At 45.3% G+C, this 12,485-nt stretch overlaps 1 protein-coding gene across 2 annotated transcripts in view; it reads right to left on the reverse strand.

Annotated features, from left to right (window-relative positions):
- Positions 1–273: 273 nt before the first annotated feature.
- Positions 274–12,485, reverse strand: part of GLRA1 (glycine receptor alpha 1) — a 37,498-nt gene continuing 25,286 nt past the window's right edge. Inside the window, exons 4-9 of one of the 2 annotated variants that reach the window (XM_027718266.2) lie at positions 8,628–8,851; positions 6,183–6,265; positions 5,400–5,537; positions 4,410–4,624; positions 3,618–3,764; positions 274–696 (exon numbers count right to left, since the gene is read on the reverse strand). In XM_027718266.2, the coding sequence (XP_027574067.1) occupies positions 382–696; positions 3,618–3,764; positions 4,410–4,624; positions 5,400–5,537; positions 6,183–6,265; positions 8,628–8,851 (1,122 nt within the window). In that variant the 3' untranslated portion in view covers positions 274–381. The remainder of the gene's footprint in view (positions 697–3,617; positions 3,765–4,409; positions 4,625–5,399; positions 5,538–6,182; positions 6,266–8,627; positions 8,852–12,485) is intronic. The other variant, XM_027718267.2, reaches the window with a different exon arrangement.

The following is a 12,485-nucleotide window of genomic DNA, read 5'->3' on the forward strand; positions in this document are numbered from 1 at the left end:
TTGAGAATCTAAGCTGTTAATAGGCTAAAAAAAAGGAATTTTTTTGTTCATCTTCTTCTTTTTTTTTTTGATTGTTTTCTTTTTGCATTATAATTAAGCATGAATATATATTACTATATTACACTGCTTGGATTGCTGGAGCAATCCAAACCTTCCTATGCTGTAAAACTAACCCCCACCCTGCACTCCCAAGATCAAGAGTTTCTTTTCTCCTCCCTGTGCCAGTTGTCCTCAGTTCACATGATTAAAAGTCCCTCCCAGCCCCCCTCCCCATGTTTTTTTTTTAGTAGATATTGCCGCATTCTTAAATTCATGCATTGCTGCATTGCTATTGCACATATATAAAGGATTGCTCGCTCCCTCCCGGCTGCTCCCCTCCCCTCACTGGTTGTGCACGTCCTCTCTGCGGACGATCTTGTAGATGATCCAGTAGAAAATGTTGAAGATGAGGAATGCCATGGGGAAGCCGATGCGGGAGATCTTGTCGATCTTCTTGGCTCGCTGGATGAAGAGCTTCCGCATCTCCTCGGGCGAGCGGGACGGCGGCGGCACCGGGTTGGCCGTGTTGTTGTTGTTGGCACCCTTGACAGAGATGCCATCCTTGGCTTGTAGGCAAGCTGGTCCCATGCCGTAGGCAGTGAAGTTGAACCTGCCCTCACCAGCTTCATCCTCCTGAAACAGATTCAGCATGGGACTCTACTTAAAATGAGATATAGACAGTGCACCCTCGCTATAAGGCTCTCCGCTGACAGGTTCCTGCTCTGCACGGGAAAGATGCTCCCACCATGCCCTGACCTCAGCACCCTTGGACAAAACCCCTGCTCTTGGGAGTTCAGCCTTATAGAGGGGTGCCAGCTGTGTGATGCACAGATGCAAATCAGGGGATCCAGGCACCCCATGGAGAACAGGACTGACTTCCACCCCATTGAGCTCTTTGACATATTGAAGGGTTTATGGTACTGCTTTAATTTTTCCAATTGCATCCCCTGTTTTGCTTCTGCCTCTCCCTCCCCTCCCTCCTATCAGCACCTTCTTTGCTTTGCCTGTGCAGTTGCAGCTTGCCCAGAAGGAGTGGGCTCCATGTAACTCACGTAGTTGAAGCTACAGTGTGAGACTTCCTACAGAGTTACATGGATGTGCAGGAGCCAAGACCTGACCAGGAAAAGAGCTCTGCAGCCAGCGTGCAACCAGCCCTCTGCTTGCCTGCCCACGGGACCCCTCCAGCCCCACAGCCCTTCCCACAAGCCAACTTTTAGGTGAGGAACAGAAGTGCCCTTCTGTGGGTTGATGTTAAGATGTGGCTGTTTGTGGTAATGCCAATTACTGAAAAAATAATTTATTTTCCAATTCAAAGGCGAATGTTATTGCTGGGGTGTTTTTGGTGAAAATCTTGCTGGTGTCTCAGAATGATTTAGCCCTATTTTATTGAACACAGGGATGTAACCATTACAGTCCCTATGTGCCAGGACCTATGTCTCCCCATGTGCCCCAGTAAATACAGACAGCATAATGAGTTTGGAGAGAGCTGTCTATCTGATCTCTCTAATCTCATCCAGAGGAAAGAAGTTAAGAGGTAGCTCAAAAATGGAAAGGGCCAAGTGAAACCTGGCAACAGGTTGATTTGTTTTGTTGGGTTTTTTTTAGAGAGGAAGAAAGACTCCTAAGGATGAGGATAAGCTAGCACCTTGCATCTAACTGGCAAAAGCCAGAAACAGATTTTTCTGGATTCACTGGTATTAATGCCAGACCATGGCACTGTGTCTGGCACATTGAGCTGTGAAGAATAGCCAGTAGGTTTTGATGCAGACCTAATAAGTATGGGCATGGGCTTGTCCTCTCCCCAGCTGCCTCCACCAGCATGGACCACTACAACATCTCACTTGTTTTTAGCCTGGCATGTCATGCCTAAACCAAGCACAGCTACCCAGACAAGTCAGGACATCAGGACAGAGCAATTAGGCTCTTTGGCAGCTGCACTAACCTATTTGCATATTAGCAGTCAGATTTTAGTTTTCTGATGAGCCTGCAAACCTTGTTCATTTCGATTTTGCAAGTGTTTTTGTTTATGCTTTGTTCCAATTAAATTTCTGTGAGATTGGGCAGGGAGTGTACTAGCAGCCTTGTGTTCAATAGAACAGTTCTGGCAAGTATCTCTTTAACTCGTCTGTGTACTAGTGGCTTTTTTTCTCTTTATTGTTTTATCAACAGACTGATCTGCATACAACAGCACAGATCCAGGGACAGGATGCCTGAATCCAGATGAAGAGATAAATGCACTATGAGGCACCCATGTGGGTGGGTTTAGCTTTGGTTCAATTCAACGGGCTGCACCTTCTGAACCAAAACTATCTCCACTGATTTTGGGATGGCAGGGCCTTGTTCTGGTCAGACAAAGTCAATGGGTGCTGATGGTCTCATCTGTTACTTATTTTCCCTTGCGTTTGTCCCACATTTTTCCTCCCTGGACCTGACTGTGTTGGACACAAGTGAACAATTATGTCCTGTTTTACATATCAGAGGACTGAGGCAGAGAAAGGAAAACCTACAACAATACAGGGATTCCTGCTCCTCAGCCCTCAGTTCCTCCTGGAATGGGGGCAGTTCTCCAAGCATACACTGTGAACTACTCCAGGACAGGTTAGACCTTGGGAAAGACTTTTAAAGACTGGGACAGTGAAGCAATGAAAGGGGGGGAGGTCTCTGGGTGGGATGGATTGTGGAGGACTCTTTAAAAATAGAGGGTAGACAAATTTACCTACAAGGTATAAACAATATTCCTTGTTACCTGTGAGGAATATTTAAGGCAGACCTTGGTGGTCACCTAGGGGCTCACTTGAGATTTTCATCAGCAAAATTTTCTTTGTTTTTTCTTTCCTAGCAAACGTACTGTTTTTTAATGATAACCTGAGGACAGCCTCTCAGGCTGAAAATTTGCTAATGCCTTCCTGATCCTACCAGTTAATTAAGGACAACTTTAAGTTTTTGGCCTTCAATCACAGCCACCTTTGTGTTTCTTTCTAGTGTATTCTGTGAGGTGAAGTCTTTGCTGTGGCACCTCAGCCTAAAAGCCAGTAGAGCCCTGGCTGCAGGAGATGCATGTCATTGCAGTGCACGCTCAGATTGGCATCAGCCATGGCAGGTAAGCATGGAGCGAGGCTAAGGCTGAGAATAAAGCTATTTCCTTCCAAGAGGAATTTGCAGTCAGTCTGAGAAGCAGATGCTTTTGAACACGGAGATGACAGAGACAAAAGAGGTGTCACTTACCTCCAGGCTAAAGCAGGCTGTCTTGTTGGGGGGATGCTGTTCTCTGATAGACATCCCTCACACCTCCCTGCCTGCCTCCCCCCAGCCCTGGTTGCAGCTTCTGAAGAGGAGAACTCAGACCAGAATGTGAATTGTTCTGTTGTGAACAACTCTTTTGGCTTAGACCACTTGGCTGGCTAACAAAAACCAGCCTGCTGGACCCCTGGGGTCAGCAGGCTGTTAGAATAGACACAATTAACTGAGGTAACCCTGGGTTTTGATGTGTGAGCCCCCCCTAACATCTGATCACATACTGAGGACTTCGCTGGGAGCTCATGAGATTTCAGCTGTGTCCTTCGTGCTTTATGTATTACCTTATGATGCCTTCTCTTCCTTCTGAACCTGAGCAGCTCTTTGTGCTGCCGAGACACGAAGTTGACAGCAGCATATTCTAGAAGTGCAGAGAACACAAACAGCAAGCACACAGCCATCCAGATGTCTATGGCCTTCACGTAGGACACCTGAGAGTTAGAAAAAGAGACTGAGATGGGATGGCTTCTTCACCCAAATGCCTTTTTGTTGCCATTTTACGTGTTACTTTCAAGGTCTTTGGAAGGAGTTGACCAAGCCATGATAAGGTTGACATCTGCTCTTGGATACCAGAATCTAGTTCACTTAACATGAGCGTATTATCAGTTCACTGAAACTGCTCCTTGTCTCTTAAGCAGCAATAATTTATCCAGGTTTTGAATGTGCTTTTTTATGTGCAAGAAAATTAGTAATCCAATCTAATCATAATGGAGGCCCTTCATAAAGGGAAATTCAATACTATTATAAAAGTATGATGGTCAACTGACTAAAAAGCTAAAATGTACAGGGCATATCCATGTGGCTTGTTGCAGGGGTTTGTATGGTACAGTGCTCCTGGCTACTGGGAGCTGTGGTGAGTGCTGAATCTTGAGGGGAAGTTTTACTGCTAGTCATAGAGAATCTAAAACTTTTCAGGATGGGATTGGAATTTTTTCTGTTTGCCCTTATGATGGAATAGTGCAATGGCAGCAGAATACCTCTTGTGTTGAGCAGGAGGATCTGCGTGGTGATTTACTTCTATGCTATCCCCAGAAGGTGCATGTTTTGCCTCTGGTGAAGATAAGTTTGTTCCCTACCTTGGGCAGTGATGCTCGGGAACCAGAGCTCTGTGTGGTCATAGTGAGCACTGTGGTGATCCCCAGGCCAACACGAGCTGGTGCAGCATCCATGTTGATCCAGAACGAGATCCAGGACAGAATGACAATAAGGAGGCTGGGGATGTACATCTGGATCAAGTAATAGCCCATCTGTCTCTCCAGGTGGAAACGAGCTTCTATACAGGTGAACTTGCCTGAGGAGGACAGGAGATACGTGGAAGATTACTGGTAAGGCACGGTGAGCCTCCTGTTTTCAGCCAATGTTTGAGGATTTTCCTTGCATTGCCTAGAACCAGAGTCTTGTTAGAGGAGGAAATGAACAGCTGTTGCCCAGTTCTGCAAGGGCATGCGGTGACAGGACAAAGGAAGATGGCTTCAAACTGAAAGAGAGAAGGTTTAGATTAGATATTAGGAAGAAATTCTTCCCTGTGAGGGTGGTGAGGCCCTGGCACAGGTTGCCCAGAGAAGCTGTGGCTGCCCCATTGCTGGAATTGTTCAAGGCCAGGTTGGATGAGGCTTGGAGCAACCTGGGCTAGTGGAAGGTGTCTCTGCAGGGGAGTTGGAACTGGATGATCTTTAAGGTCCCTTCCAACTCCAAACATTCTCTGATTCTATGAACATCAACATAGCAAGGAAAGCTCTTGGCAGTATGTCCTTTGTCACTTCAATTTCAAAGACAAAAGAAGATTCTTGGAGAGAAAGTCCAGACCAAACACCCTTGAACTGATACAGATGTTACTGGGGACAAGGGAATTTCACACATTTGTGTCCATTAGCTTTTCACTAGCTATATATGTGTATATTTACTGGCAAAATACCTATGTGTATTTGTATGTCTGTTGCCCCTAGATGTGTAGGACAAGGCCTGTGTCAGCTGAGTGACATCACACACAGCAAGAGACTCCGGCAAATGCACAATCTTGACTTCCTCTCTACTGAACCCAGCAGATGAGGGTAAACAGCACTGACCTGTGTTGTAGTGCTTTGTGCAGTATCTCAAGTCTTTTTCTTCTTTGAGGATAAACTGAGGCAATGTCAGCCCGTCAGCAACTTGCACCGCTCCTTTTTCTTGCCACTCAAATATGAGGTCATTCATTGTATAGCCAACTGTTGAGAGGAGAGGACAGATACCATGTGAAACACATTAAATAAAGGGACAGTATTGCAGAAGAGATCTATGTTTGGAGGCAGGGGTGTGTCCTGGCCTTCCTTGGCAATGCTGTCATGGATGGGATTTGGGTTGAGGCAAAACTGCATGTGATGAGAACCAAGGTGATGAGCTGCAGTGGAGCTGCAATGGTTTGCAATGAATTGTCTGTAATAAATCACATTTTTTCTTGAGTTGGGCTTTGTTGAATTTGTTTTCTACTTTTTCCAACTCGACCTCTTTCTCTGGAAGAAGCTCCTCGTCTTTCCCTCCTTTGGTATAAGCAATATGTACAAGGGGCAGATGTTCATCCAGAGACACAAAATGCAGCTGAAAGCACTTTCACCCCTCTCCCCCAAAGTTAAAGGCCAGTGTAAATACAAGCAAGCCAGGGCTCCTTGCATGGGATCTTTTAAGTTTTGGCTTCTCTAGAAAATGTCACATATGCTGAATGAATGGAAAATCCTGAGCAAGAGGTTCTTGAACAAGACTCCAGTGAAGGCTGGGCTGGGAATAGGTTGCACCTGGGAAAGGAGATGGCAGGGGAGAGAGAGAGGGAAAACAGGTTGTCTCCTCTCCAAAATGGGGATGTGCACAGGACTCACAGCTTTCTAACTGCATGATGCACGTCTGTACGTCCATGGGGAAGTTCTTCAGGTCCATGGGGCAGGCCAGAGTCAGTGTGATCCTGAGGAGAGAAGAGAGCACAAGGGAATGCCAAACAGTTTGTGGTACTGCTGAGGAGTGAACCCCCTCAGACATCCAGTGCTGCAAACAGGCTGGGACCTTGCCTGAGACACACTGGTGTGCTGGGGGGAATGACTGATCATTGGCCACTTCCCTGCCTGTCTTCTCACACATGGTGTTGGAAAGCATCAGAAATGATGAACATTTGGGTCTGTGATATGATTCCCAGCAGAGTCGCCTGCTGCAGATGGTGTTTCATTGCAATGTTGTTTTAGACTGTGCAGAACAAAGAGTTCCCACACCAAACACTTCTGCTGCTTCAGTTTTCAGTTCTTGACCCAGGTTCACAACAGCCTGGATTAGCAGCAAGCCCAAGCCCAATATATGGGCCCCCAGATACATTTGTAGAGACTGGGACTGTTTGTAAATATCTGAATAGAACATTTGTGTCCTAAAAAAAGAAAAAAAAATGAAAAAAACCCCAACCAAAAAGAAATTTGTTCAAGATCATATGCTTCTGTGGGGGGAAAGAGAGACTTCAGTGGGATTTTCTGCAGGGAAAATGCCCTGTGCTAAGTCAATATGAACTTCTGTATCTTCCTGAATTCCTGCTGAGACCCTTGAGACCTCTACTTCTGTCTTCACTTTCCACTAGGTGCAGGCTGCATTTTCTGTGGTATATTGCTGTGCTGCCCTGTACCATGATCTATGCTTAAAATGTTTCTTTGGTTCAATAAGCTGATACTGAATGATTTGCTTCAGATAGTTAGACTTGTGTTATTTGGTTTGATAATGTTGAAAATGCTGTTCCCTGAAGTGTTTAGGGTTTTCAGCTTTTTGCCTTGATGTAGAAATAGCAGAACTACCCAGGGGACAGAAATTGAATTTTTCTATCATCAGACCTACAAGAAACTTATCAGAAGGGAAAGATACTTTAATTTAAAACCTTATGGTGGAAGAAATTCTCTGCTTGAGTTTAGAGGCATGTTGGGACAGAAGATGTGACAAAGTCCATCTTCTTGTAAATGCCTTGCCTAGAGTTTGATTATTGCAAATACCAGTAGCCAAGAGCCAGTTAGAGAATGGCAGAGCACTTAAGAGAGCTTTTTTTTTTACAGGGAAAGACTATTTCTCCTTTTGGAAAATTTGCATTCATTTTCATAGAAAAATTTACATATAAAGAAACCTATATTTTCATTTGGAGATGAGTGAGATAGCAAAGTGTGGGTTTTTTAAACAAGAACTGAAGCTGTTTTCAAGTTTTTGCCTTGGAAACAGTGATCAATTCAGCCATGTCCCCTGCTGAGCCATTGCTCTGTTTTGCAGAGCAAACCCTAAGGCTGAGCTGACCCATATTTCTTCTCTGTACTCCTGCAGACCCACGTGGAACAGGACTCTGTGCCATGCTCACTGCCAGGTTGCTGGTGGCAGTTTTACTCCCTGCCTGGTTATAGAAATTAAGAAATGTGAGGTTTCCATATTCAGCCAACACACATGGCAATTCTCTTATTGTTTTGGCCATCGGGGAGCTGGTCTTTGGGCTGGAACCACCTTGATGTTTGATGGAGGTTGTCTAAATTGCAGCATTAAGGTGTTTATTTTCCATTTTACAGCTCCATGGTGCTTTTTTTCCCCCATGGCTGCCACTGGGAGCTGCAGTGTGAGATGGGGTGTGTGAATCGTAGGCAAAGTTACATTACACATGAGGTGAAAAAGTCTTCAATATAGAGTTAAACTTTCTCTATTTATGCTCATGAAGTTTGATCTTAGTTTCATGGGTTTCAAATAAAGAGTGGATTGGGTTGGAAGTGAAGGTGGGGGATCAGATGGATTTCCTGCAGGAAATTCAGTGCAATTAGTTCAGCTCCACTGATGGGTTCTTGGGTCTAGTGATAAAGGGATAACTATTAAGTTGAAACAACAAAGCCATGGAGGCCTACTTAGCATTTTCCCTATATTTTTTTTTTTTTGCTAGGAAATGCTGCAGCTTTGAAAGCAGAGTTTTTATGAGCTTCTACTAGTTTTCACAGAGTACAGCTGGTTTTAGGCTCGTGCTAGTATAAAAATATCTCAAGTAATTTTACATTAGGGATGTTACAGAATCTACTAGAGAGCAGCCCAAGTTCTTGGACTGGGAAATGTAAAGATCAGCTAGATTCCTTCCCAGAACAACCCTCTGTCTCAATATGCTTTGGCAGAGGTCCCTTCCCAACACATTGCTATGGCACTGCTAATTGTGTGACCTCTCACCTTAAAAAACCCTAAACTTCTTTTATCCATCATCATGCTCTAGGCTTGAACAGTGGGAGTTCAGCTCTGTCCTCCCCTACCTTTGTGGGACTCTTCCCACGGCGTCACCTCACCTGATGCTGTAGAGGACATTGCCATTTCGGGAGATCCTCAGCAGCTTGTTGTCTGTGGTAATCTCATGGAAGTGGGCCCCTTTCTCATTAGCAAAGAACAAGTCAGGCTTCCAGATGGAGTCCAGCATGGAGGGGTCCAGGTCCAGGGAGTCGTCGGGGTACTCGTTGTACGCCAGCCGCGGGTCGTTCCACTGCTGTCTCAGGAAGATGTTCACCCTGTAATCCTGCACGGCGTGAGCAGAGAGACACAATCAGTGCTCAGAGCAGGCTGAAAGCGCTGAGAACTGGGGAGCACCTATTAAAATCATTCTCAAAACCAAACCATGTCCAGGCCTAGCTATGCCAAGCATTTTTGGCGTTATTTCTGAAGGAACTGTTATCAATTTTTAGCTTTGTAGCTTACGGCTATTTCATAGCATGAGCAGCTGCCTGTCCTTGCAACCCTGTGTTACAGCAATTGTCAGCTGTGTGTGAAGTGTCAGGACCTCTCGTCTGGACCCTGGGGCTGGAGAGGCACTTGTGGAGGTCACAATGGCCCCTGTCAGCAGGATGATGTTGCAGAGGATTAAGAGGGAGGGGAAACTGAAGCCAGCTCCCTTTCAGTGCTGAACCTTCCCATATTGTGACTATCTGTGGTTTCCCCAGACTTGGGAAAGGAAAAGGCTCTGTGAGACAGGCAGTCCATGGAAGGGAAATTCCTGTGTGTCCAATAATATGAGGGTAACTCGGATGAACTGACGGGAGCAGCTGCCTTTGGTGAGAGTATGTGAACATGAGAAAGATGTGCCTGAAGTCTGCTCTGCTAATGCTCGGTGAGTGTTCTGGGTTCCCCTCTCTAATTTCAAAATGCCATAAATGCTGCAGATTTTATAGGATGGTCATCTTCTTTAATTGTAACTAGTCCCTCATCACTATGCAAAATTATACCTGCTTCATAACCACGAGTCTTACAGCTCCCCTAAGTTCCCTAGGCCAAGGCTGGTTGCTGAGGCTGAGCTCAGACCCTCTCCTGGACAAATAAAGGCAGTTTCTGTTCTCCCTGTCTGACCAATAGCTTCCCTGGGTGATCTGCGTGCTCCTTTTCTTCTGACTTTCACATGAGAAAGTGAGCCAACAAATTGAAATGGGCAGAGGATGTGCCAGCTATCAGGAGAGGGATAAAAGCTCCATGTCCATAAATTAATTGGCATTTTCTAAGTATAGAGGCAGGCTGAGTCTGAAGAACAGTCTGTAATAAACCCATTTCACTGCCCTGGCCCAAACGAATAGTTGCTCTCATGATTAAGGGTTTCTTGGGTGCCTTTCTAGTACTAATGTACTTTGAAGACTTTTATTAAGAGGCAGTTAATGGGGGATGTGTCTGATGTGCTTGCTGGTATCTATTACCTGCTTCAGGCACTTGGTGAGAGAATCTCCCTGACTCTACCAGCGTGCCTGTTCTTTCCATCTGGAGAACACAAAGCTCTGGAGTTGAAGGGTGCACATGTAGGAGAGTCTTTCTCATGTTGCTCACTTGACTATGAACCTACAGCCTCTTGTCCAGGAGGACATGACTCCTTTGTGTCCAGTCACACTGGAGGGTTGGGAAAGGATTGTGTTGGATGCCTTGTGTTTTGGATGAGGCAGTTCATAGCCAAGCACATGGTCTAGAATCTGTTTCAGGCCACTTAGTGCCATCTGCGTCCTCAGAGCACAGAAGCTGCTAATGACATTAATAATTGTGACAACAGCAAATGAACCAAGCACTTGATGCTAAAAGAAGCAGACCTCTGAACATGAAAAAGACTTGCAACACTCTTTCTTTCTGCTGATATCCCAAATGTCACCTTCACAAGTCCTAGTGCATCCCTCCAACTTAATTATTCATCTCTGTAGACCCTGGATAATGTGTCTTGAGAAAATGTGAATAGCTGAGGACAGCTGAGAGCCGGGGTCTAAGTGCAGGACCAGCCAATGACGCAAGCCTGGAAGGGGAGAGTAACCCTGAATTTCCATTTTCCATGGCACACAGCAGCTCCCAGAACAACGTGTATGTTTTCAATTCTCCCTTTTCTATGTGTAAAAATCTGCAGCCATTGCAGTCAGGGGAAATCAATGTCACTGACCTAATAGGTAGAAAGCAAAAGGTTGTTTTGCTTATTCAGCTACAAATAAGGTAGATGCGAGCAGGTCAGCTCCAGTTTGGGACTTATGTCATGTACAACACAAATTAAACTCATGTTTGGAAGAAACTTCAGCGGTAGCTGCCCAGAAGTGTGCTCAGCCTGATGGAGTGGTGGAAGGCGGGGGGGAATGGAGCCAATCTCCCTGCAACAGTCTGTGTCACTGTGGATAAGCTTTGTTGCTGGAGTAAATTCACTGAATCACCTTCAAAACTTGCCAAAAGGTAATGAAAGGGTGAGACAAGAGGTGTAGTGTGGTTTATGTTGCCACCACAGCAGGCATGAGAGACCACAGGCAGAATGACAGCCACAGTCTTTGTCACCATGATGAGGTATCTTAATTAAGTGCCATGGGCCAAATGAAAATTAACTTCTTACAGTAGATGGCTGTGAGAAGGTCCCTCCTAACTCATCTCCAGAGTCAAGGTGTCCTGTACTCATGTCCTACGTGGAAACAGTGCAGGGCCATGTAGTGAATGTGTGGTGTGAGAGCCTGCACCACCTCCCTCCAAGGGATGAGCAGCAGTGTAGTAACTCAGGGTTGTGCTACTTCTGTGCTCCTTCTTTGGAGACAAGTGTTTACAGTGGATATTTTTTGTTTTGGAATACAGATAACCAAGCATTTATGTATATATATCATATATATGATATAAAAAAGGCAATGACAAAGAAATATAATACATGGGCTGAATGCAATTCTCTAGCTTTGCCATTTTATGGCATTAATATTTCACCTCTCTTGTGATTTTATGAAGGTCTTCCTACTCAGTGAGTTCACTTCACAGTCCTGGCCTGGCCACTGAGAATGTTGTTTTCTCACAGATGCCTTTTCCCTTGTCAGACAGCTGCATCACACTGGGGTATGGAAGGTTCTGAGCAGCCTTTTAGGTTCCTTGTGTCCAGCCTTATTTGAACATAAATGTAACAGCAAGCACTGTGGCTGCAAACTGGACATGACAGTGCCTGAGGAGCCAGCAGAAGGCATGGAGAGCAATTGGGGTATGTCTGTGGCTGTGACACAGCTAAGAGAAGGGCTACAGAACTCTGCACCAGCTAAAGAACCCTGTGTGCTGAAAGCTTTGTCCTGGGCACTGCAGTGAAGCTGAGGGGTGATGAGCCAAACAACACTCATTTGCTGGCTACCTTGAGATATGCAGCATTTCTCCTGGATGCTGCTGTATGAGATCTTAATTAGCATCACGAAGACGTCCACAGTTATTCCTAAATGATGGACACAATGGACCAATTTATGATGTGAACTTTCAAGCAAAGGAAAAAGAGGTTTGACTGGGGCTGCAAACTCAGCCAAAAAAAAAAATTAAAAATCTCTTTCTCCATATCCTTCTTATGACTGGAGTTCCTCATTTGTGTGCCAATCACATCCAGGCATTGATTATCTTGTGCAGCCTGCTCCTCTGGCTGTCTTGGGAGTGGGGAGCAGCAGCTCTGTGCAGTGAAGGCATTCAGGAGCTTTGCGATTTGGCACAAAAGGCATTTTACTCCCAAGGGGGAAATGACACAAGGCAGGAAGAAAAAAATAACTGAAGTGATCAAAGTAGTTCAATTTGATAATGCTGAAATGAAATTCTGCTCAGTGACCTCGCAAGGAGACAAGGAAACAGAAGATCATTTGAGACCTTTCCTTCCCAAGATCCCACAGCCTTGGCATCTGCTGCTGAAAGCAGTGGCAGGCTCC

This window comes from Pipra filicauda, unplaced genomic scaffold (assembly GCF_003945595.2).
Source record: "Pipra filicauda isolate LSUMZ 115617 unplaced genomic scaffold, ASM394559v2 scaffold344_size1527164_pilon, whole genome shotgun sequence".
In the NCBI taxonomy this organism is placed as follows: Eukaryota; Metazoa; Chordata; class Aves; order Passeriformes; family Pipridae; genus Pipra; species Pipra filicauda.